Source organism: Heterodontus francisci, chromosome 2, assembly GCF_036365525.1.
Source record: "Heterodontus francisci isolate sHetFra1 chromosome 2, sHetFra1.hap1, whole genome shotgun sequence".
NCBI classification, from domain to species: domain Eukaryota; kingdom Metazoa; phylum Chordata; class Chondrichthyes; order Heterodontiformes; family Heterodontidae; genus Heterodontus; species Heterodontus francisci.
This window is the reverse complement of record NC_090372.1, coordinates 92,813,120-92,840,326: the sequence shown is the minus strand read 5'-3', so window position 1 is coordinate 92,840,326 and position 27,207 is coordinate 92,813,120. Positions and strand designations below refer to the sequence as shown.

The following is a 27,207-nucleotide window of genomic DNA, read 5'->3' as shown; positions in this document are numbered from 1 at the left end:
AAAGCATTATATTGTACATCATCCAACTTACTGTGCAAATGGCACAATGATGCCTGTTGGGACAAGGAGGGGAATGAAACACTGCAAGTGAGTTTGGACAAATTGAAGGAGGTTGTATTAAAATAATTAAAATTAACGAAAAAGTGAAAAGAATTTTAAAATAGTATAGAGCATGTGGAGTCAGAGAACAAGTAGCAGAATGGATAGCAGGCTGGCTACAAGAAAAAAAAGAGACAGTAGGGGTTAAAGGTATTTACACAGACTAGTGCAAAGAGGGAAGCTGTGTTCCCCAGGCACTGATGTGGAGGCCATTACTGTTCACCATTTACAGATTTGGGTATTAGAAGCACAATTACTACATTTGCAGGTGTCACCAAATTGGGGGAACAGTTAAAATGAAGAATGTGACAAAATCTAAGATGACATTAATAAACTTGCAGAATGGGCATGCAAATGCAAAAAATTTCAAGAAGCGTCAGTTGGTGCACTTTGGTAGGAAGAATAAAGAAGCCACATTCTCTATTTTCCAAAGAGTCTAAATGGGGTGGAGAAACAAAGGGCATTGCAATTCAGATGGAGAGTCAGATGGTGAAGGATAGATGTGAAACTAAGTCTTTATACGCTTACAAGCTTTTATTACAGTCAACAAGACCTCTTTCGGCATGTTCGTGGCGCACGCGCATGCAGAGGTGAGTCCCCAATTAATGCCCACCACCTGAATACAATTAACCACCCAATTGTTGTCCAATTAACAAAGGGATTGGGATGCAGATAAACAAAATTACTAAAAGTAGTGACAGGTTAATAATAAATAAAAAAGCAAACAAAGCACATGGGTTTCATTTCTAGAGGAATAGAACTGAAAAGGAGATAAAGTATGCTAAATTGTACAGAACCTTGGTTAGACCACACTTATTACTGTGCATATAAAAACAAAGGGCTAGAAAAACTCAGCAGGTCTGGCAGCATCTGTGGTGGGCATTAATTGGGGACTCACCGATGCACGCACGGGCCACGAACATGCTGAAAGCTGTCTTGTTGATTGTGTCTGTAACAAAAGCTTGTAAGCGTATAAAGACTTACCGTGCAGTCTGGTTTCTATATTACAGAAAGGATATACAGGCACTGGAGAAGTTGCAAGATTTAAAAGGAAAATATCAGAATTAAGTTATAACCATCAGGAAAAATTGAACGGACCTGTAGAAAAGACTAAGGGGTGACCTGTTTGAGGTCTTCAAGATTATGAAAAGGTTTGATAGGGTAGACAGAGAAAATATTTCCACTTGTGGAGAGACAGAAAGTAGGGGCCATAAGACTGGTACTAATAAATCCAATAAGGAATTCAGGAGAAACATTATCTGAGTTTGGTTAGAATGAAGAGCTTTCAATAGCGTAATTGCAGTGAATAGCATAGATGCATAAGGGGAAGCTCGATAAATGAGAGAAAGGAATAGGTGGTTACTCTCACGGGTTTAGATGACAAGGGATGGAAGGAGCTGCAAGGAACATAAAAATGGAACAGTTGGGCCGAATGGCTGATTTCCCATCCTTGCTTTCTATCACCATTTCTGGGGCTAAGGTGTCAAGTAATATCGACAAGCCAGACACCCACAGCTGTTGATTATAACTCCTCCCACCCGACTTCTGTAAGGACTCTAATTCCATTCTCTCAGTTTCTCGGTTCCTGTCGCATCTGTTCAGACAATGCCACCTTCCACATCAGTGCTTCCAATATGCATTCCTTTTTCTTAAGCGAGGATTTCTCTCCACTGTGGTTGATAAGGCACTCAACTGTATGCATCCCATTTCCTTACTTCTGCCTTCACCCCACCCAAAACCACAGTCTGGTCCCCCTTGTCCTCACCTTTCACTCCACCAGCCTCCATGTACAATGCATCATCTTTGGCCATCTGCACCACGATTCTGCCATTAAACACATTGGAATGTTGGTAGTGGAGCAAAGAGTCCATTTTCTCTGAGATACCCTGGTCCACTCTTGTATCACCTGCTCCCCTTCCCAGAGCACCTTCCCGCACAAGCGCAGGATATATGACATATACCTTTTCTCATCCTACCTTCCAGGTGAAAAAGATTTACTTGTCTTTTTAAACTTAGTATACTATATTCATCTTAGTATGCTATATTTGCTGCTCACAATGTTTTCTCCTCCATATTGGGAGGACCAAACATATTGGGTGATCAGACTTCAGCAAAGCATTCAGTCTGCAAGCATGACCCTAATCTTGCAGTCATTTGCCATTTTATTTCTCCATCCCACTCTGACATCATTGCTGTCAGCTTCCTTACTGTTCCAACATAGTTCAATGAAAACTTGAGTTACTGTTTCTCCTCTTGGGATTAAGCACTTTACAGTCCATTCAGACGTAACATTGACTTCACCACCAGATTATAATCACTGGTCCTATTTTTTGAACAGCAAGTGCTAGTAACGGTTCTGCTGTGGTTATTGTTACGACCGAGGCTGGAGGAGTGCAGTCTTTCTTTAGTTCCACTTCTCCACAGGTCACAACATATATTTAAATGTTTACCCCATTACTGATACGGCATATTATACAGAACATAGAACAGTACAGGCCCTTCGGCCCACGATGTTGTGCCGAACCTTTAACCTACTCAAAGATCAAACTAACTACCTACCCTTCATTCTACTATCATCCATGTACCTATCCAAGAGTCGCTTAAATGTCCCTAATGTATCTGCTTCTACTACCACCGCTGGCAGCGCATTCCACGCACCCACCACTGTGTAAAGAACCTACCTCGGACATCTCCCCAAAACCTTCCTCCAATCACCTTAAAATTATGCCCCCTGGTGACAGCCCTTTCCACCCTTGGAAAAAGTCTCTGGCTATCCACTCCATCTATGCCTCTTATCATCTTGTACACCTCTATCAAGTCACCTCTCATCCTTCTTCGCTCCAATGAGAAAAGCCCTAGCTCCCTCAATCTTTCTTCGTAAGACATGCCCTCCAGTCCAGGCAGCATCCTGGTAAATCTCCTCTGCACCCTCTCTAAAGCTTCCACATCCTTCCTATAATGAGGCGACCAGAACTGAACACAATATTCCAAGTGTGATCGAACCAGGGCCTTATAGAGCTGCAGCATAACCTCGCGGCTCTTAAACTCAATCCCCCTGTTAATGAAAGCCAACACACCATACGCCTTCTTAACAACCCTATCAACTTGGGTGGCAACTTTGAGCAATCTATGGACATGGACCCCAAGATCCCTCTGTTCCTCCACACTACCAAGAATCCTGCCTTTAAGCCTGTATTCCGCATTCAAATTCGACCTTCCAAAATGAATCACTTCACACTTTTCCAGGTTGAACTCCATCTGCCACTTCTCAGCCCAGCTCTGCATCCTGTCAATGTCCCGTTGCAACCTACAACAGCCTTCCACACTATCCACAACTCCAGCAACCTTCGTGTCATCGGCAAACTTGCTAACCCAGCCTTCCACTTCCTCATCCAAATCATTTATAAAAATCACAAAGAGCAGAGGTCCCAGAACAGATCCCTGCGGAACACCACTGGTCACACAGCTCCATGCTGAATACTTTCCATCTACTACCACCCTCTGACTTCTATGGGCCAGCCAATTTTGTATCCAGACAGCCAACTTTCCCTGAATCCCATGCCTCCTCACTTTCTGAATGAGCCTACCATGGGGAACCTTATCAAACGCCTTGCTAAAATCCATATACACCACATCCACTGCTCTTCCTTCATCAATGTGTTTTGTCACATCTTCAAAGAATTCAATAAGGCTTGTGAGGCATGACCTGCCCCTCACAAAGCCATGCTGACTGTCTCTAATCAAACCATGCTTTTCCAAATAATCATAAATCCTGTCTCTCAGAACCCTCTCCAATAATCTGCCCACTACCGACGTAAGACTGACTGGTCTATAATTCCCAGGGTTATCCCTATTCCCTTTCTTGAACAAGGGAACAACATTTGCCACCCTCCAATCATCCGGTACTACTCCAGTGGACAGTGAAGACGCAAAGATAATCGCCAAAGGCGCAGCAATCTCTTCCCTCGCTTCCCGTAATATCCTTGGGTATATCCCGTCTGGCCCCGGGGACTTATCTGTCCTCATATCATTCAAAATTTCCAGCACATCCTCCCTCTTAACCTCAACCTGTTCGAGCATATCAGCCTGTTCCATGCTGTCCTCACAAACGACCAGGTCCCTCTCACTAGTGAATACTGAAGCAAAGTATTTATTTAGGACCTCCCCTACCTCCTCCGACTCCAGGCACAAGTTCCCTCCACTATCCCTGATCGGCCCTACCCTCACTCTGGCCATCCTCTTGTTCCTCACAAGTGTAGAGCGCCTTGGGATTTTCCTTAATCCTACCCGCCAAGACTTTTTCATGTCCTCTTCTAGCTCTCCTAAGTCCATTCTTCAGTTCCTTCCTGGCTACCTTGTAACCCTCTCGAGCCCTGTCTGATCCTTGCTTCCTCAACCTTAAGTAAGCTTCCTTCTTCCTCATAACTAGCTGTTCCACATCTCTTGTCATCCAAGGTTCCTTCACCCTACCATCCTTTCCCTGCCTCATCGGGACAAACCTATCCAGCAGTCGCAGCAAGTGCTCCCTAATCAACCTCCACATTTCTGTTGTGCATTTTCCTGAGAATATTTGTTCCCAATTTATGCTCCCCAGTTCCTGCCTAATAGCATTGTAATTCCCCCTCCCCCAATTAAATATTTTCCCATCCCGTCTGCTCCTGTCCCTCTCCATGACTATAGTAAAGGTCAGGGAGTTGTGATCACTATCACCGAAATGCTCTCCCACCGAGAGATCTGCCACCTGGCCTGGTTCGTTGCCAAGCACCAAGTCCAACATAGTCTCCCCCTCTAGTCGGCCTATCTACATATTGAATCAGGAAGCCTTCCTGGACACACCTGACAAAAACTGCTCCATCCAAACTATTTGCACTAAGGAGGTTCCAATCAATATTCGGGAAGTTGAAGTCACCATGACAACAACCCTGTTACTTCTGCACCTTTCCAAAATCTGCCTCCCAATCTGTTCCTCTGTGTCTCTGTTGCTATTGGGGTGTCTATAGAAAACTCCCAACAGTGACTTTCCTGTTTCTGACTTCCACCCATAATGACTCAGTAGTCAAACCCTCCTCGACGACCTCCCTTTCTGCAGCTGTGATACTATCCCTGATTAGCAATGCCACTCCCCCACCTCTTTTACCTCCCTCCCTATTCCTTTTGAAACATCTAAACCCCGGAACATCCAACATCCATTCCTGCCCCTGTGATATCCACATCTCCGTAATGGCCACAACATCACAGCTCCAAGTACTGATCCATGCTCTTAAGTTAATCACCCTTATTCCTGACACTTCTTGCGTTAAAATAGACACACATCAACCCATCATACTGGCTGCAATTTTGCCCTGTCAACTGTCTAACCTTCCTCACAGACTCTCTGCACTCGGTATCTGCCTGTTCAACAGCTACCCCATCGACTGATCCGTGGCTCCGGTTCCCATCCCCCTGCCAAACTAGTTTAAACCCTCCCGAAGAGCTCTAGCTCTTCAGAAAAAAATCCACCAACCAGATTTCTTGAATTAACAAAATTAATTATAAAAAGACTTCAGTAAAGATGGAAAGAAAATATGAAAGTTCCCATTAAAAAATAGCCCCCCTCCCCCCCACACAGGTTAAAGAAAAGTAAGTTTTCTCTGCAGAGATTTTCTAACAAAAAAAAACTTTGGCCAAATACTTCTTAATTCTTGAAGGAGAAGATATGGAATGATATCAGTTGTCTCTTTATTGAAATAAGAGTAGATGGCTGTCACTGGGATCTTTTTGGAGCAGTTCTCTTCAGGTGACGAAGATTAGTCTGGCAGGCTTTCCAGGCGAAATATGGCATCAGAGGTTTCAGTTCACACAGGATTCTCAGAGATGGAGAAAATATGAGCTGGGTGTTTCTCAGCAGGCTACAAACCCAACTGATTCAATACAATATTCCAAAAAGAAACCAACTCTTAATCACCATAAATCTTGACATATCATTTCTCTGTAAACAACTCCCCCTAGTCACTAAACATCTCTCCACTTAGTCCTGGGCTGGAATCAGCCTTTTCCTCACTAGAAATTTCACTGGAGTCAAGGTCACACTTTTGTTTTAGTTCCATATTTTAAAATTCTAATGCCCTTTCTCTCTCCTGCCTCTTTCCCTTTGAAATGCTCTCCCTTTTGCCCTTTCCTCTCTTTCAAGTTCACATTTCTTCATTGCCAATTTTCTTTCCTGTTCAAACTGCTTCATCTGCAACGGAATTCTAGCTAATTCAACTGAAGACTCATCAGATTGCCTTCTCCTTCTTCCAATTTCAAATGCTGTGCTATTACTTCAATTACGTCTGCTTTCTTAGCCCCTGGTTTTAACTCTAACTTTTCTGACAATTCCTTTAGCCTAGCCTTGGTTAAGGTTTTCAAATCACTCGGGGATAAATCCTCCCTCCCCAGAAAGGTCGTATCAACTGACAAAGCCATTCCAATAATTTAAACGTCACTCTAATGCACGAGAAGCTTAGTGTTTTACTTTTCCCCTTTTCAATTACTATTATCCCACTTCTAATTGCACGTCATTGGCTTTATCCCACACAGAGCCCCCAATTATATGTTACGACTGAGGCAGGAGGAGTGCACTGTCTTTTGCTAGTTCCACTTCTCCACAGGTCACAACACATATTGAAATTTTTACCCAGTTACTGATGCGGCCAATTATATACTACATTTTTATTTCAGAATAAAATTCACCAACCAGGTTTCTTAGACAACAAATTTATTAAATTATAAAACTAGACTTATTCAGTAAAGATGTAAAGGATGAACACAGGATTGAAAAACGAACGTTCCCAGTTAAAGAAAAAATAAAGTTTTCTCTGCAGAGATCTTTTTACAAAAAAAGACAAAAAAACTTTGGCTAAATACTTGTTAATTCTTGAAGCAGGAGAAGATATGGAATGATATCAGTCGTTCCTTTATTCTGGCATCCCAAATACATGTAGACAGCTGTCACTGGAATCTTTTTGGAGTAGCTCTCTTCGGGCGACATCAAGGATTAGTCGAGCAGGCTTTCCAAGCGAAATGCGGTAGCAGGGGTTTCAGCTCACACAGGATCCTCATGGTTTCTCAGGAGGTGGAGAAAAGATGATCTGGGGGTATCTCAGCAGACTATAAACCCAAATGAGTCAAAACAACATTCCAAAAAGATACCAACACCTGACTACCATAAATCTTGACATGTCACTTCTCTGTAAACAACTCCCCCTGGTCACCAAGACTTCTGTTGCTTATTTAGCTTAAGACACGTGACATCCAATAAATGTTTTAAACAGAAAGTTCAGGTCCTTCCAGTGACCTTTTTAAAAAAAACAAAGTCCAGCATCTATGGAATCACTTCTGTCCCAAATGAATCCATCTCCACAATCTTCAACTACGAGTCCCCAAAAAAAATTAATAGAAGCACTTTCACATCATTTACAGCTACTCTCGACCCATCTTTTGTTATCTTTACTTCTACCATTACCATTGCCTTTTGCCTTGCTCTATCATTCCATAACTCCTGTCTTCCACCTTATCACAGACCTTCTTCTTTTGTTCTTTTCTTCTCTCCCCTGCCTTTGTATTTGCTTAAAAACGGTTTACATTTGTAACAACTTCCAGTTCTGATAAAAAGGTCACCAACCTGAAATAACACTCTCTCTCTACTGTTGTGTGACCAGAGTATTTCCAGCATTTTCTGTTTTTAATTCAGATTTCCATCAGCAGTATTTTGCTTTTGCATGGCCCATTTCTGTCCTGTACATTTTATGTAATTAAGTGCTAACATTTGGAATTATGATAGAGGAGGAGAGATCGGAAATAAAAATACTCTTGGATCTTCAGGAGAAATACGCCTGTGTGGTGAATCTTCAATTAACATTTCCACAATTGAAAGGACTTTGAACAATTATACATACAATACTCACTGTCTAGCATGTTCCTTGGTAGAGTATGTAACATTCACTACTGCAGTCTCTGTTTCTGTGTTTACTGTAGAACAAAAAGTGTAACAGTGATGTTAAAAAATGAAGAGTTAACAAGTATAATAGTGATTTATAAATACTAAAAATACTTATTTCAGTTACATACCTTGTTCACAGTTCTCTACTGAACCATATTGAGCTAACAAACTATCCAAGACCTAGAACAAAATGAAGGCATGGGAAGTGAATATACTCAGGAGCATGCATTTTTCCCCAAAGAATTCAAAGTTGAGATATTCATGAAACAAGAATGCATTAGCCCTACATACATTTGGTATATCCATTGCAATTATCAGCATTACATTCCTGCACGACAAAGAAATCTTTGCAATTTTCTTACCACAGGGGAAAATGCTTTGTTGGTGATCTGCCCATGGGCATTATAGCCCACTGTATACAGACCCAACCTTAAGATGCATTGTATGAAACAAGTGCAACATTTATGCAATTACTCAGTCTGAACCATAGTACAATAGTACCGGCTATTACAAAAAGTGATTACATAGAACATGTTCTACTTCCTGTAACCATTAACAGCTAGAAATACATGCAGACTTTTTCAGAATCTTAAATACCATATTCATTCAGGATTCCTGCCTACTTTTAAACTGAGGAGTGGAAAAGAATAATTTAGAAAGTTTGAACAAGATTCTTAAAGTTAAAAACTATAATTATGAAATTTAAACAATGATTCTACTTTTGATTACTCAACTTTTTTATATTAAAAAGCAGCACTGAAACATAGGATCCCCTGAAGCAAATAGCAAGCGTCACTTAAAAATTCTCATTTTCCTCCCATTTATTTTTTTCCTATAGGTATTGTATAGAATATTTCAACTGTACCAGTTGCATAGAATTAAATAGATTTTACAGCACAAAAACAGGCCATTTGGCCCAGGTCTATGCTGGGTGTTTATGCTCCACACCATATTTCAGCTAACCATATCAACATACTGTATCCTCCTATTCCTTTCTTTCTCATGTGCTTATGTAGATTCTCCTTTACTGCAGTTTCACATTCTCTCTGGGTAAAGAAGTTTCTCCCGAATCCCTTATTGGATTAGTGGCCATCTTATTTTTGTGGTCCCTTGTTGAGGTCTCTCCCACAAATGGAAACACCATCAAGCCTTTTCATAATCTTAGACTTCTATCAGATCACCTCTTAGCCCTCTCTTATGGAAGAGTCCCTACCCGTTCAGTTTATCCTGATAGCTGCACCCTCTCAATATTATCTAAGACATTCTTTGTAAACCTTTTTGTTCTTTCTCCAGTACTTGCATACACTTTTTGCAATATGGAGACCAGAACTGTGCATAACGCTCCAAATGCTGTCTAACCAAAATTCTGTAATTTCAACATAACTGCTCCCCTTTGTATTTATTATTTTCTTTTTTTAAAAAACTGCTGGTACTTTTAACTTTGTGAATCTGTACCCCTAGATTCCTTTGTGCCTCCACCTCATTTAGACACTTACTTTCCACGTGGGTAGCATCCTTACTCCTACTAAAATGCAACACCTCACAGTTATGTGTGTTGAAATTCATTTGCCATTTACATGCCCATTCTACAAGACAGCTAATGTTTTCTTGTATTTTGTTGCAGTCTCCCTCAATATTAACAATATCCACCAATTTTGTATCAGCCACACATTTTGGTACAGTACTTCCGATTCCAGAGTCCAAATTATGTATGCAAATGGTGAACCACAGTGGTCCCAGCAGCTACCCCCATGGAATAACAGTTCCGCCTTACACCAGGCTGAGCAACTTCCCAAAATTCCTATTCTATTTTCTGTTTTGTAGCCAGTTTACTATCAAGTCTGCTACTTGGCCCCTGACTCCAAATGAGGGCAATTCCATGGAGCTCACCAATGGAGGAGAGGCATTAGAGAAGGATGGTATGATGATGTCACAAGCTGCTGAGGGGTCATGGAGTGATATACACCATAGTCAAACAGGACTTTGATCATAGTTGTTTTGAAGCTATAAGAGGGGTAGAAATCTGGTGAGGGGGATTGAAAGAGGGAGTTAGAGGAACCTTAGATGAAGTAAGGCCCAGTGGGCTAGGAGAAAGGAGGGAAGCAGCAGAGGTAGCTGACTGGATGGTCTCTATCTTTGTATCAAGAAAGTCTGTGAGCTCATAGCACTTATTGTTGGAAGCGAGAGTAAAGGAGGCAGGGCAGGATGGTTTAAGACGACTTTTAACAGTGAAGAAAAGCCATGTTTTATTTTTGCCTTCCTGGATGGTCTTTGAATAGTGCCCAGTTTTTTGTACTGAGAGCATAGCCAGATAATGCTTAAGTGGTCTAGCCAGATTTGATGAATGGCAAACAATTGGTTTAACCAAAGGCATCAAGTCTGCATCCCTTAGAATTAAGGGAGCAGAGATAAGGGGTATACCAGGCGAATGATTAGGGTGGGAAAGAGTAATTGTTCTAGTGGCAACATTGGCAAAGGTGGAGGAGGAAATGTGATTTACCGAATCAATAACTACTGATATCATGAAGAATTGAAGGCCAAGTAATAGTTCAGTATTCGAGTGTGCAGAAATATTAGACATCCAATAAGGTGCCACAGAAAGGTTGTTGCACAAGATCAGGGTTCATGGGTTGGATAATATATTGCATAGAGAGGGGATTGGTGAAAAGGACAGAAAACAGAGCAGGAATAAATGGGTCATTTTCAGTTGGCAGACTATTACTTGTGGGCTGCAGCAAAGATCAGCACTGGTGCCTCAGCTATTTATAAATTATAAATGACAGATGAAGGGATCAAGTGTAATGTATCCAAGTTTGCCGACGATACAAATTTAGGTGGGAAAGTTTTTTTTAATTCGTTCATGTAATGTGGCTGTAACGGGCAAGGCCACCATTTATTGCCCATCTCTAATTAAAGTAAGCTATCAAAAGTAGTAACCTCCGGATTACTTCCAGTACTGCGCGCAAGTGAATATAGAAATTGGAGGATAGTGCAGATGAATGTGTGGCTGGAAATATGGTGTAGGAGAGAGGGCTTTAGATTCCTGGGGCACTGTGACCAGTTCTGGAGCAGGTAGGACCTGTACAGGCCAGATGGGTTGCACCTGAACAGAGCTGGGACAAATTTCCTGTTAGTGCTATCGGGGAGGGCTTAAACTAATTGGCAGCAGGAATACCCAGGTGCACAGAGAATTGGAAGAGATAGGTAGCACCAGAGTAGGAAATAGCAAAGCATTAAGTGGGGTCAGGTGAGAGAGTGTTAGACAGTACTAGAGAAGGGAGTAGTTCTGTATTAGATGGGAGTGGGCTGAGAAGGACTACGAGGAATGCAAAGACAGGATTACAATGCATGTACGTAAACACACAGTGTGGTGAATAAGGTTGGTGAGCTACAAGCACAAATAGCAGTATAGGAATATGATGGAGTTGACAATAATGGAAACGTGGCTTAAAGATAGCGAGGACTAGGCGCTTAATATATAAGGATACAAAGTGTTCAGAAAAGATACAGAAGGAGGAAAAAAAGTGAGCTGGGGTGGCAGCCCTGATTAGAAAGACATTGCAGTTCTGGAAACAGATGCCCTTGAAGGGGCAAGGACAGAACCATTTGATTAGAGTTGAGGAGCAAAAAGGGTAGGATCACACTACTAGGGGTATTCTATAGGCCTCCAAATAGAGAGAGAGGGGTAGTACAGCAAACCTGTAGGGAAATCACAGATGTGCAAGAACTACAGAATGGTGATATTGGGGGACTTTAATTACCCAAATATCAATTGGGATAGTTTCAGGGTAAAGGGTAAGGAGAGGGAGGAAATTCTGGATTGCGTTCAGGATTATTTCATTGATCAGTATGTTCTCAGCCCAACTAGAAAAGAGGCATCGCTGAATCAGCTCTGGGAAATGAGGTGGGCCAAGTGGACCAAGTGCCTATGGGGGAGCACTTCAGTAAGAGTGATCATTGTATCATAAGGTTTAGACTAGTAATGTAGAAAAGCAAGGAACAAAATAAGGTAGAATGTCTACATTGGAAGAGGGCTAATTTCAACACAATGAGAAGGGATCTAGCCAGGGTAGGAAGGAGCCAAAGACTGGCAGGAAGAGTTGTTTGGAACAATGGGTTATCTTTAAGGAAGAGATGCTTCAGATACAGGCTAGGAACATTCCACAAGGGTAAAAGGTAGGGGAACCAAGAAGAGGGCTCCCTGGCTGACGAGGCAGATAGAGATGAAGATGAAACCAAAAAAAGGGTGTAAGATGCACGTAAGGTGAACTCATCAGGTGAGACCCACGCCATATACAATAGGTAGACAGGGGCGGTGAAGAGGAAAATAAGACTAGCAAAGAGAGAATATGAATATAGCATGGCAGTCAACATAAGAGGGAACACAAAAGATCTTCTACTGGCTTTAAATAGTAAATGAGTAATAAGAGAAGTGGGGCCTATAAGGGACAGATAAGGTAATATATGCTTAGAGGCACAGAGCAAGGCTAATATACTTAAATAAGTACTTTGTATCAGTATTCACTAAGGAAATGGAGGCTTACAAAATAATTGTTAGAAGCAGAGAGAGTAGAGGCAATGGATAGGATAAAAATTGAACTTGGGAGGGAAGTACTAAAAAGGTTGGCTATGCTTAGGGTAGATAAGTCACCTGGTCCAAATGGCTTGCATCCCAGGTTACTAAAGGAAGTGGGGTGGAGATAGTGGAAGGGCTTGCCACAAATTTCCAATCTGCATTGGATACAGGCGAGGTGCCAGAGGATTGGAGAGAAAGGGTATAAGGACAGTCCTAGCAACTACAGGCCAGTCAGTTTAACAACAGTGGTGGGTAAGGTTTTAGAAACAATAATCAGGGAAATCAATGGACACTTAGAGGTTTGAGTTAATTAAGGATAGCCAGCATGGATTTATAAAAGGCAGATCACACTTGACTAATATAATTTTTTGATTAAGTAACAGAGAAGGTGGATGAAAGGAATATTGGCGGATGTTGTTTATATGGATTGAAGAAAGCTTTTGATAAGATACTACTTAAAGGCTGGTTAACAAAATTGGGGCTCATTGAATAGGAGGGGCAGTGTTTAACTGGATACAAAATTGGCTTAAGGACAGAAAACAGAGCATTGTAGTAAATAATTGTTTTTCAGACTGAAGGATGGTAGACAGTGACGCTTCCCAAGGGTCAGTGCTGGGACTACTGCTTTGCTATATACAAGTGACTTATATCTTCAAATAGAGTAGAATCTCAATTTGCTGACGACACCAAACCTGGAGGTGAGGCAAACAGTGCAGATGATATGACCACCTGCAACAGGATATAGATAGGTTAGCAGAATGGGCAGAGAGGTGGCAGATGGAATTTAATACTTATGTGTGAGATGATGCATTTTGGCAGAAGGAATAGGGAGAGGCAATATAGACTTAATGGCACAATTCTAATGAGTGTGCAGGAACAGAGGGACCTGGGGGTGCATGTGCATAGATCTTTGAAAGTGGCAGGACATAGTGAGAGCGTCGTTAGTAAAGCATATGGGATCTTGGGCTTTATAAATAGAGGCACCAAGTACAAAAGCAGGGATGTCATGCTGAACCTTTATAAAGATATCAAGCCCCAAATGGAGTTCTGCTTCCAGTTCTAATCACCACACTTTAGGAAGGATGCCCTTGAGAAGTACACAGGAGATTTACCAGAATGGTTCCAGGTATGGGGGATTTTAGTTACAAGGTTAGGTTGGAAAATCTGGGTTTGTGCTCCTTAGAACAAAAGGAGATTGAGGGCAGACTTAATAAAAGTATACAAGATTATGACAGACAAGTTAGACAGGGAAAAACTGTTCCCATTAATGAACAGTACAAGGGCTAGGGTACAGAGATTGAAAGCTTTGGGCAAAAGATGCAGGGGGAAATATGAGGAAGCACTTTTAATAAATAAATAAATAAAAGCAGCGGCTGATAATGGCCTTGAACACACTGCCCACAAAAGGTGGAAGTGGAGACCAATGATTTCAAGATGAAGTTCGACGGTCAACTTGCAGGGCTATGGGGATCGAGCCAGGGAGTGGGACTGACTGCATAGCTCTGTGGAGAACCAGAATGGGCTCAATGGGCTGAGTTGCCTCCTTCTGTGCTGTAAATGAGTCTATGACTCTAAGCACACCAAGAGCCTGCAAGGCATTTAGATTAAGGCAGTGGGCAAGGAGGTGGCAGATGGAGTACAATGTGGGAAATGAGAGGTTAGTCACTTTCATAGGAAGAATAGAAAAACAGAACTTTTTAAAATGGTGAAAAATTATTAAGTGTTGGTGTTGAGGAATTTGGCTGTCCTCATGTTCAAATCACAAAGTTAACATGCAGCTGGAGCAAGCAATTAGGAAGGTAAATAGTATGTTGACACTTAGTGCAAGAAGGTTAGAGTTCAAGGAAGTCTTGCTGTAATTTTACAAGACTTCGATGAGAACACCTGGAGTACTGTGCACAGTTTTGGTCTCTGTTCCGAAGGAAGGATATACTTGCTTTATATGGGGTGCAACAAAGGTTCACTGGATTGATTCCTGGGGTGAGAGGGTTGTCAAACAAGGAGAGATGGAGTAAAATGAGCCTAAATGCTCTGGAATTTAGATGAGAGGTGGCCTGATTAAAGCAAAAGATTCTGAAAGTGTTGACAGGGTAAATGCTGAGAAGCTGCTTCCCCTGGCTGAAGAGACTAGAATTAGGGGGTACAGTTTCAGGTTAAGAGGACAGCCCTCTCAACCCAAGATAAGGAGAAATTTCTTCACTCAGAGGGTTGTGAATCTTTGAAATTCTCTATCCTAGAGGGCTCAGGGTGCCTTTTCATTGAGTATATTCAAGGCTGTGGTGAGATTTCTGGGAGTTGTGTTATTTTGTGGATGGTGGGGAGAAGAAAGAAAGTGAAGTTGAGGTGAGGATCAGCCATGATCTTATTAAATGCTGGGACAGGTTCAAGGGTCTGTATGACCTACTCCCGTTTATTTTTTTTGAATGCTGCTCATCAGCCAGCACAGACTGCTGCAGCCCAATTACTGCTTTATCAGTCTACTCCCGATCATCAGCAAAGTGACAATGCTATTAAGAGTCACTTCGAGTCAGTGTTATACAGCATAGAAACAGTCCCTTCGGCCTATCGTGTCCATGCTGGCCATCAAGCACCTATCTATTCTAATCCCATTTTCCACCACTTTGCCTATAGCCTTGTATGCTATGGCATTTCAAATGCTCATCTAAATACTTCTTAAATGTTGTGAGGGTTCCTGCCTCTACCACCCCTTCAGGCAGTGTGTTCCAGATTCCAACGACGCTCCAGGTGAAATTTATTTTCCTCAAATCCTATCTAAATCTCCTGCTCCTTACCTTAAATCTATGCCCCCTAGTTATTGATACCTCTGCTAAGGGAAAAAGCTTCTATCTACCCTATCTATGCCCCTCAATTTTGTATATCTCTATCAGGTCCACCCTCAGCCTTTTCACCCGAGCCTATTCAGTCTCTCTTCATAGCTGAAATGCTCCAGCCCAGGCAACATCCTGGTGAATCTCCTCTGCACTCTCTCCAGTGCGATCACATCCTTCCTGTAGCGTGACAACCAGAATTGTACACAGTACTCCAGTTGTGGCCGAACTAGCCTTTTACACAGCTCCATTTTGATTACCAATAACCTGCTCAGTGATGCTCAGTTTGGGTTCCGCCAGGGCCACTCAGCTCCTGACCTCATTACAGCCTTGGTCCAAACATGGACAAAAGAGCTGAAATCAAGAGGTGAGGTGGGAGTGACAACCCTTGACATCGAGACAGCATTTGACAGAGTATGGCATCAAGGAGCCCAAGCAAAACTGGAGTTAATGGGAATCAGGGGAAATCACTCCACTGGTTGGAGTCACACCTAGCACAAAGAAAGATGGTTATGGTCGTTGGAGGTCAATCATTTCAGTCCCAGGACATTGCCGCAGGAGTTCCTTAGGGTACTGTCCTAGGCCTGACCATCTTCAGCTGCCTCATCAATGACCTTCACTCCATCATAAGGTTAGAAGTGGGCATATTCGCTAATGATTGCACAATGTCCAGCACCATTCGCGACTTCTCAGATATTGAAGCAGCCCGTGTCCAAGACCCGGACAATATCCAGGCTTGGGCTGATAAGCGGCAAGTAACAGTTGCGCCACACAAGTGCAGGGCAATGACCATCTCTAACAAGAGAGAATCTAACCATCTCCCCTTGATGTTCAATAGCATTACAATTGGCGAATCGCTCATCAACAGCCTGCGGGTCACCACTGACCAGAAGCTGAACTGGACCAGCCACGTAAATGCTGTGGCTACAAGAGGAGGTCAGAGGCTGGGAACTCTGCAGCGAGTAATTCACCTGCTGACTCCCCACTGCCTGTTCATCATCTATAAGGCACCAGTCAGGAATGTGATGGAATACTCTCCACTTGCCTGGATGGGTGAAGTGCCAACACTCAAGAAGCTCGACACCATCCAGAACAAAGCAGCCCGCTTGATTGGCACCTTCAACATTCACTCCCTCCACCGATGCATAGTGGCAGCAAAGTGTACCATATACAAGATGTACCAAGGCTCCGTCAACAGCACCTTCTAAACCTGCGACCTCTACCACCGAGAAGGACAAGGGCAGCAGACGCATGGGAACACCACCACTTGCAAGTTCCCCTCTGAACCAAAAACCATCCTGACTTGGAACTATATCGCCGTTCCTTCAGTCGCTGAGTCAAAATCCTAGAACTCCCTTCCTAACAGCACCATGGGTGTATCTACCCCACCTGGACTGCAGTGGTGCAAGAAGGTAGCTCACCACCACCTTCTCGAGGGCAATTGGGGAAGGGCAATAAATGCTGGCCTTGCCAGCGATGATCACATTCCAGGAATGAATTTTTTAAAAAAAATGGAACATGCAGACTGCACACCAGGAAGTTACTAAAACAAGAAAAGTAACAACTTGCATTTATGAACTGCCTCTAGCGTAGCAAAATGGCCCAGGTGCTTCATTGGAGCAGTGTCAAACAAAGCTTTACACTATATAAGGGGACTTTCGGGCAGAAAAGAAGTTGGTTTTAAGGAGAGTTTTAAAGGAGGAAAAAAGATTTACGGAGGGAATTCTGGAGCTTTGGGCCTTAGCAGCTGAACACCCAGCCGCCAACGATAGAGCGATTAAAATTTGGGATGCTCGAGAGACGAACGTTTGAGGAGTGCAGATATCTGGCTGTCGGTCTAGAGGAGGTAATAGAGATGGAGAGGTGCAAAAGCCTGGAGGGATTTGAAAACATAGATGAGAATTTTAAAAACCGACACATTAGCTCTCAATTAATCAATGCCCTGAGCAGAGGGTGATGGGTGAATGGGATTTGGTGTAGTTTAACATACAGGCAACTGTGTTTTGGATGAGCTTAAATTTACAGAGGGTGGAAGATAGGAGGCTGTACATGTTAGCTGCTAATCTATTTTCATACTCTGTCTTTGCCCCCATTCTCTTTTTAGATCTCTATAATTTCTATATTCAACCTATGAACCTTACAATTGTCATTAGCCTCCTTTTTCTGTCGCATTTCAACCTCTATATCTTTAGTCATGTAGGGATCTCTAGCTTTGGAGGCCCTTTTTTGCCCCACTGTACCCAGTCCCTCTCCTCTTTGAAAACAGACTTATTTCTCCCTTTCTGGCCTTCTTGGATTATTATTTCCCTTTGGCATCTTTTATTTTCCCAGTTTTGAAGAGGGGTCAGCACCCAAAATGTTAAGTGGTCTGGTATCTCATGTTAATCAGCATTTTCTGGTTTTGGCTCAACATGGGCTGCACATTGGCGCAGTGGTTAGCACCGCAGCCTCACAGCTCCAGCGACCCGGGTTCAGTTCTGGGCACTGCCTGTGCGGAGTTTGCAAGTTCTCCCTGTGACCGCGTGGGTTTCCAGTGGGTGCTCCGGTTTCCTCATCACAGCCAAAGACTTGCAGGTTGATAGGTAAATTGGCCATTGGCCCCTAGTGTAGGTAGGTGGTAGGAGAATGGAGGGAAGGTGGGGATGTAAGGGAATATGGGATTAATGCAGGATTTGTATAAATGGGTGGTTGTTGGTTGGCACAGACTCGATGGGCTGAAGGGCCTGTTTCAGTGCTGTATCTCTCTTTATGACTAACATTTAAAACTCCAACAGCATCATCTATAGGTGAACCTTGTATTGCAGGTAAATGTGAACACAGATTAATTTTACAAATAGACCAAATTGATATAGTTGCTTTTAATCCATTTGCAGATACAACGTGGTGACCAATTTGGCATTTCCAGTATTGTTATATTGTGCAGTGGTGGATCATATCCCGATGGAAATTTCAAATCAGCATCCATAATGAACAGCTATATTTTATGCTGTACTGGGTTTTAATCATGGAGGTGATACAGAATGGGTTGACTATGATACTAGGGAAGAGAGGCTTTAATTATGAGGAGACACGAGGAAAAAAATGGAGTTCTTTCACTAGAACACACAAGGTTACGTGGAAATTTGTTAGAGTGTTTTGATCAGGTAAATTGGGGAAAAAAAGTTATTCCCACTGGTCAGGAAGTAACTAGAGGGCATAACATCAAAGAGTATTTTGTTCTCCAGTGCAAATAGTCCCAGTATTTCAAATGCATCCTCATATCAGCACCCTAGGCCATTTACACTAACATTTAAGATTTCAATTTTTTTTTGAATAATGGAGAACACAAAACTGTACTCACCACTCCAACTGTGGCCCAACAGTGTTGTATACAAATTTATTTTTTCTCTTATACTCTATGCCTTTTATAAATCCCTAATACTATTGTATAGATACCTTTCTGCATCATCTATTTGCATCTGCGCTAGAAGGGAATTATGCAGGTGAACTCCTTAGCATCTCTGTTCACCTGCACTTTACAGGATCAATCCATTAATAACTTTACCTCCCAAATTATATTCCTTCACCCATAGCTGAAGTGAATTCAAGCTACCACCAGTCTATACCATTGGAAAGGCTTTTTACAGTCCTTCTTGACAAATCTACTTCTGGATCACCAGTAAATTGGGTGGGGTGTGGTGGTTGGAACACAAAGAAACACAGAACAAAGCAAGTGCACAGGTGGAAGGATCATTCAATAGAGCAGATGAACAAAGCAAGCAAGCATAAGCAGCAAGAGAGAGCAAATGCTATGAGTTCAAGTGTTTGCTAGCAAAACAAAAAGTCAACCAAGCACTGACCTGATATACACCACTAGCAATCTGTCATCCACCTTCCTATTCTCACTTCCAGGTTTTCTCTTGCACCATGCACCTCAGTTTTCTTAACCAACCTCTTTTGAGGCACCTCATCACATGGCAATGTAGACCTATGTATAAGACATCTACTGCATTCTCTTCATCTATCCAATCACTTTTTTATGCAACAGGACTTATCTATAAAAGAAAATGTCCTTGACTGACCCATTTATTTGTTAAACACTCCTTTTATCTCAAGTTACAGATTTCAAGAGTCTGCCCACAATCAGTGCTTAGACTAATTGGCCTATGGTTACATGGTTTATCCCTTTTTCCCCTTCTTGAAGAAAGTAGTTATTTTGCCTGTTCTTCAGCTCTATGAAATAATTTACAGACTGAATGAGGATTGAAAAATTGCAGAGTTGCTGCTGTCTTAATGGCCTAAAGTACATGCCATATAACTCACTAACTTGCATTTACATGGCATCTTTCACAACCTCAGGATGCCTCAAAGTACTTTACAGCCAAAGAAGTACTTTTGAAGAAGTGAAGTCCTAGTTGTAAAGGTAGGACCCAGCAGCCAGTTTGTGCAAGGCAAAATTCCACAAACAACAATGTGATAACTCCCAGATAATCTGTTTTAGTGATGTTGATTGAGGGATAAATATTGGCCAGAACACCAGGGGGAACTCCCCTGCTCCTCTTTGATATACCGTCATGGGATCTTTTACGTCCACCTGAGAGAGCAAACTATCTGAAAGACGCCACCTCTGACAGTGTAGCATTCCCTCTATGTGGCACTGGATAGTCATCCTAGATTTTTCTACCCAAGTCCCTGGATTGGGATTTGAACCCACAAACTGACTCAGAGGAGAGGGTGCTACCAACTGAACCAGTGACTTACCAATCTACAGTTCTGCTAATTTTTTGCTGTTTTTAGAAGAACCCTTTGTTTTCTAGTTATCTCTTAATTCTTCCACATCCTCCTCTGTACTCCTACAGTGTCATTGACACGATCACTTGAAAACAAACATGCAAAATATTTAATAATTCTAGTATACCTTCATTCATCACAATCTGACTCATCACTGGGTGGTCCCACCCCTTTTCACTTTTTAATATGTTTACAGAAGCCATTACTATTTCTTTTTAGGTCATCTAATCTATCTTTTCACCGCTTTACTACACTTTCTATATTCTTCATGATCACCTTTAGCGATGCAAGAACGAGCCTTATCCTTTAAGTTTGTTCAGTTTCAATTTCTATTTAATCATAGAACTCAACATTTTAATGCATCCCCTTTTCTTCTGTATTAATCATGGTTAATCATGATATCCTACAACATGTATCTTTCATTTTCCAGTTCTGTACTGCTTCCCTTGTATAATTCAATTTCAGCCTATTTAGATGCAGCTAGTGCATTTTGAAACAATGGCTCCCTTCCCTGTACGCGCAATTCTGGGATTCCCCTCCTCCTCTCAGATCATATGTGGGCATGTAATCAGGTTACACGTTTGCTGAAGAACCCAGCTCTACTTCTGCCAACACTTCTGATCGCTCAACTACCTCGATATAAAGTTATTAATGAGGCGGTCGCGTGTCACCTTTGGCATGTTTCCGGCAGTTCCTGCAGCCATACCGGTGCCAAACGTAATGCTCTGCACTCCTTTGGACCCCACCAGAAAGGCCGAGAGGGGGGTTTTTAACACTTGGGCAACTCACAACCTCCATACATTCGCCCAGGCATGCGCCATGGAGCGATCACTCCATAGTCGCCTCACATCTACCGAAACACGGAAGGCAGCAGTTACGGGTTATAAGTCCAGCTCAATTGGCATAGAAATTGGGCGCCACGGGTTGCCTTTGTCGGTGGGAGAGGTCATCACACCTCACTGGACAGCTACCGCCCGCCTCAAACCGGGAAGCCCCCGGTCAATAAGGTTCTGTCCCGCCACAGTCCACCTGCTTCAATGGGTGCTTGGAACTCAAGGTCATTGCCTGAAAAGCGGACTGCAACACCGCAGCAAACAGCACGAAAAAAGGAAAGGTACCAGCCCTTCGTTTTGCAAGCTGGAATGTCAGAATTGTGTGTCCTGGCCTGTCGGAAGACCTTACACAAATCAATGATTCTCAGAAGACCGCCATCATTAACAACGAGCTCAGCAGACTCAATGTGGACATTGCAGCACTTCAGGAGACACGCCTCCCTGCGAGTGGATCTCTAAGAGAGCAAGACTACACCTTCTTCTGGTAGGGTAGGGATCCTGAAGAACCAAGACAGCATGGAGTGGGCTTCGCCATCAGAAACTCTTTGCTCAGCATGATAGAGCCTCCCTCAAATGGCTCAGAACGCATACTGTCCATCCGACTGCTCACCGCCTCTGGTCCAGTACACCTACTCAGCATGTATGCTCCAACACTCTGCTCCCCACCTGAAGATAAAGACCAGTTCGACGAGGAACTCCATAATATCATTAGTAGCATCCCCAATACCGAACATCTGTTCCTGCTGGGGGACTTTAATGCCAGGGTTGGGGCCGACCATGATTCATGGCCCTCCTGCCTTGGGCACTATGGCATTGGAAGGATGAATGAGAATGGACTGAGACTGCTTGAGTTGTGTACCTATCACAACCTCTGCATCACCAACTCGTTCTTTCACACTAAACCCTGTCACCAGGTTTCTTGGAGGCAGCCAAGATCACGTCGTTGGCACCAGCTGGACCTCATCGTCACAAGGCAAGCCTCCTTAAACGGTGTTCAAATCACACGCAGCTTCCACAGTGCGGAATGTGACACCGACGCCTCCCTGGTGTGCAGCAAGGTTAGACTCAAACCAAAGAAGCTGCATCACACCAAGCAGAAGGGCCACCCGCACATCAACAGGAGCAGAATTTCTTATCCACAGCTGGTACAAAAATTTCTAAATTCACTTGAAAAAGCCTTTCAAAACACTCCCACAGGGGATGCAGAGACCAAGTGGGTCCACATCAGATACGTCCTTTATGACTCAGCAATGACCACCTATGGCAAACGTGTGAAGCGGAATGCAGACTGGTTTCAATCTCATTTTGAAGAGCTGGAACCTGTCATAGCCGCTAAGCGCATTGCACTGCTGAACTACAAAAAAGCCCCCAGTGGGTTAACATCCATAGCACTTAAAACAGCCAGGCGCTGCGCAAATGACTACTGGCAACACCTATGCAGTCATATTCAGCTGGCTCAGACATCAGAAACATCAGAGGAATGCATGATGGCATTGAGCGCGCTTTTGGGCCAACCATCAAGAAGATCGTCCCCCTCAAATCTAAATCAGGGGACACAATCACTGACCAACGCAAGCAAATGGATCGCTGGGTGGAGCACTACCTAGAACTGTACACCAGGGAAAATGTTGTCACTGAGACTGCCCTCAATGCAGCCCAGTCTCTGCCAGTCATGGATGAGCTGGACGAACAGCCAACAAAATCGGAACTCAGTGATGCCACTGATTCTCTAGCCAGCGGAAAAGCCCCTCGGAAGGACGGCATTACCCCTGAAATAATCAAGAGTGCCAAGCCTGCTATACTCTCAGCACTCTACGAACTGCTTTGCCTGTGCTGGGACGAGGGAGCAGTACCACAGGACATGCGCGATGCCAATAACATCACCCTCCATAGAAACAAAGGTGACCGCGGTGACTGCAACAACTACAGGGGAATCTCCCTGCTCAACATAATGGGGAAAGTCTTCGCTCGAGTCGCTTTAAACAGGCTCCAGAAGCTGGCCGAGCATGTCTACCCTGAGGCACAGTGTGGCTTTCGAGCAGAGAGATCGACCATTGACATGCTGTTCTCCCTTCGTCAGCTACAGGAGAAATGCCGCGAACAACAGATGCCCCTCTACGCTGCTTTCATTGATCTCACCAAAGCCTTTGACCTCGTCAGCAGATGTGGTCGCTTCAGACTACAAGAAAAGATCGGATGTCCACCAAAGCTACTAAGTATCACCTCATTCCATGACAATATGAAAGGCACAATTCAGCATAGCGGCGCCTCATCAGACCCCTTTCCTATCCTGAGTGGCGTGAAACAGGGCTGTGTTCTTGCACCTACACGGTTTGGGATTTTCTTCTCCCTGCTGCTCTCACAAGCGTTCAAGTCTTAAGAAGGAATTTTCCTCCACACAAGATCAGGTGGCAGGTTGTTCAACCTTGCCCGTCTAAGAGCAAAGACCAAAGTACGGAAAGCCCTCATCAGGGAACTTCTCTTTGCTGACGATGCTGCATTAACATCTCACACTGAAGAGTCTCAACAGGTTTGCGGCTGCCTGCAACGAATTTGGCCTAACCATCAGCCTCAAGAAAACGAACATAATGGGACAGGACGTCAGAAATGCTCCATCCATCAATAACGGCGACCACGCTCTGGAAGTGTTTCAAGAGTTCACCTACCTAGGCTCAACTATCACCAGTAACCTGTCTCTCGATGCAGGAATCAACAAGCACATAGGAAAGGCTTCCACTGCTATGTCCAGACTGGCCAAGAGAGTGTGGGAAAATGGCGCACTGACACGGAACACAAATGTCCGAGTGTATCAAGCCTGTGTCCTCAGTACCTTGCTCTACGGCAGCGAGGCCTGGACAACGTATATCAGCCAAGAGCGACGTCTCAATTCATTCCATCTTCGCTGCCTCCGGAGAATCCTTGGCATCAGGTGCAGGACTGCATCTCCAACACAGTAGTCCTCAAGGCAGCCAACATCCCCAGCTTATACACACTACTGAGTCAGCGGTGCTTGAGATGGCTTGACCATGTGACCCGCATGGAAGATGGCAGGATCCCCAAGGACACGTTGTACAGCGAGCTCGCCACTGGTATCAGACCTACCAGCCGTCCATGTCTCCGCTTTAAAGACGTCTGCAAACGCGACATGAAGTCCTGTGACATTGATCACAAGTCGTGGGAGTCAGTTGCCAGCGTTCGCCAGAGCTGGCGGGCAGCCATAAAGGCGGGGCTAAAGTGTGGCGAGTTGAAGAGACTTAGCAGTTGGCAGGAAAAAAAAGACAGAAGCGCAAGGGGAGAGCCAACTGTGTAACAGCCACCACAACTAATTTTTTCTGCAGCACCTGTGGAAGAGTCTGTCACTCTAGTATTGGCCTTTATAGCCACTCCAGGCGCTGCTCCACAAACCACTGACCACCTCCAGGTGCTTACCCATTGTCTCCCGAGACAAGGAGGCCAAAGAAGAATGAGTCAGAACTTCCTCCAGTTCAACATCAGGAAGACCAAAACCATTCTATTTGTCCTCTGCCATAAAGTCTATTCTTTTGCCACTTTCTCCATTCTTAAACTTGGCCACACAAAAGGTTGAACCAGGCCATGTGTAATTTTGCCCTTCTGACCCAGAACACTTTAAACCCCATAAACCTACCTTTTGTCACTTCCAGATTTGACTCTTCCACTGTTCTTTGCTGGCCTCCCATCCACTGACCGCTAAACTATTTGTCTGAAACTGCTGTACAAAATCTGACTCACTGACACACTTATCAAACCTTTCGGTACCAAGCTACACTGAATTTAATGATGGGGATTGGGGAGCCAAAGTCCTCTCAAAGAACAAAAAGGGGAAGTCTGGGATAGGGTGGAGGGCAGAAGAGATTAAATGACAAAAGGTTTCATGGTACAAAAGATAAAGGGAGTGGCAATGGGGCAAATAAAGAAACAAGACATGTCTAGATGAGGTGTAAATGGCAGGATAGCAGCAATCCGAACACAAAGTAAAGGGATTAAAAAAGGAATGGGGGGGGGGGGGGGGCAGGAAAGCTAAACAAAGAAAAAGAAAACAATGGGGCAAAGGTTATGATCAAATATTTTTGAACTCAAGTGTTGTTTTGACAGCTGCAAAAGTGCCTAGTCAAGATGATGAGGTGCTGTTCCTCGCGCTCATGTTGAGCTTCACTGGAACACTACAGTAAGCCAAGGAGGGAAGGGCCATAGCGGGAGCAAGGTGGAGAATTGAAATGACAAGCGACAGTAAGCTTGCAGTCATGTTTGTAGACTGAATGGATGTGCTGCACAAAGTGGTCACCCAGTCTGCGTTTAGGAGACCACATTAAGAGCAGTGAATACAGTAAGTTTAATATTTCACTTGGAAGGAGTGTTTGGGACCCTGGATGGTGAGAAGGGAGAAGGTAAATGGGCATGCCTATACTTGCACGGAAAGGCGCCAGGTGTTCAGGGTGACTGAGGAGTGGGCCAAGGTGTTGCAGAGTGAACAGTCCCTTCGGAATGTGGAAAGGGGAGGGGAGAGATAGATGTTTAGTGGGGGCATCACGATGGAGGTGGCAGAAACGGCAGAGAATGATCCGTTGAATTTGAAGGTTGCTGGAGTGGGAGGTGAGGACAAGGGGAGGGAGGGGAAGTGGTGAAAGAGGTGTGTGAAGTAGTTAAGAAACGGTTGAGGGAGTGTCAACGCAGTGGGAATGGGGTCCTCAGTTGAGGAAATAGGAAGACATATTGAAGGTATGGAAGATTGCATCGTTCGAACAGATGTGATGGAGACAGAGAAACTGGGAGAATGGAAGAGTCCTTACAGGAAGTGGGGGGGTGAGGAAGTGTAGTCCAGGTATCTATGGGAGTCTGTGGGTTTATAGCAAATTTTGGTTGATAACCCATCTCCAGAAATGAAGACAGAGAACTCAAGAATTGGAGGTGGACCATGTGAAGGTGAGACAAGGGTGGAAATTGGAAACAATGAAATTTTCCAGTTCAAGGCAAGGGCAGGAAGTGGCACCAATACAGTCATCAATGTACTGGAAGAGGGGGTGAGGGAGGGGGTCCCCGATTAGAACTGGAACAAGGAATGTTCCACATATCCCCAGAAAGATAGGCATAGCTAGGACCCATGTGGGTACCTACAGCAACACCTTTTATTTGGACAAAGTGAGTAGAGTTGAAAAAGTTGTTCAACATGAGAACATGTTCAGCCAGACTGAGGGTGGTGGCGGATGGAAACGCGTTGGGCCTCTGGCAGGGAAACAGCAGAGAGCCCTCCGACCATCCTGGTGGGGATAGAGGTGTAGGAGGGATTGGACGTCCATGGTGACTAGGAGACAGTGAAAACTAGGAAACTGATTTCTTTCCATCTCGACTATTTTTACTTCCCTTGTCCAGTCTCTTCCCACCAACATCCATGACTCTTCTGATGCCCTCCGTCACTTAAACAGTTTCCATTCAACGCCATTTCTGCCACCTCCAGTGTGATGCCACACCAAACATCTTCCTGTCCCCTTTCAGCAATCTATAGGGACCGCTCCATCTGCAACACCCTAGATCACACTTCAGTCATCCCCAACATCTCCCCACACTTTCCTACTGTACCTTTCTATGCAACTGCAAAAGACGCAACACCTGTCCTTTTACCTCCACCCTTCTCACTGTCCAAGGCCCCAAACACTTCAAGTGAAACAGCAATTTACTTGTATTTGTCAATTTAGTATACTGTATTCACTGCTCACAATGTGGTCTCCTCTACGTTGGGGAGGCTAGATGTAGACTGGGTGACCGCTTTGTGGAACATCTCTAATCAAATCAGCAAGTGTAACAGAGCTTCTTGTCATTTTCATTCTCCCACCATTCGACTGGGCACTTTACAACCTTCTGGACTCAACATAGAGTTCAATAATTTTAGATCATAACTTCTGTCCCCAGTATTTTTTGTGTTTTTTTTCTCTATTTCATTCTCCCCACCCTCCTTGTTTCTTTCTTACTCGCTTTACTTTGTGTTCAGACAGGTGCTATGCTGTCAATTACCCACCTCATCCAGGCACATCTTTTATTTCTTTACTTGTCCCATTACCAATCCTTTTGGCTTTATAGCATGAAACCTTTTGTCATTTAATCTTTCTTGTCCTCCACCCGATCACA

The 27,207-nt window shown here is 43.7% G+C and overlaps 1 protein-coding gene across 4 annotated transcripts in view; it reads right to left on the bottom strand.

The window, feature by feature from the left end:
* igf2bp3 (insulin-like growth factor 2 mRNA binding protein 3) overlaps window positions 1–27,207 on the bottom strand; it is a 195,778-nt gene that overhangs the window by 74,759 nt on the left and 93,812 nt on the right. For all 4 annotated transcript variants that reach the window (XM_068008850.1, XM_068008851.1, XM_068008853.1 and 1 more), the window contains exons 4-5: window positions 8,188–8,239; window positions 8,025–8,088 (exon numbers count right to left, since the gene is read on the bottom strand). In XM_068008850.1, coding sequence (XP_067864951.1) covers window positions 8,025–8,088; window positions 8,188–8,239 — 116 coding nt within the window. The remainder of the gene's footprint in view (window positions 1–8,024; window positions 8,089–8,187; window positions 8,240–27,207) is intronic.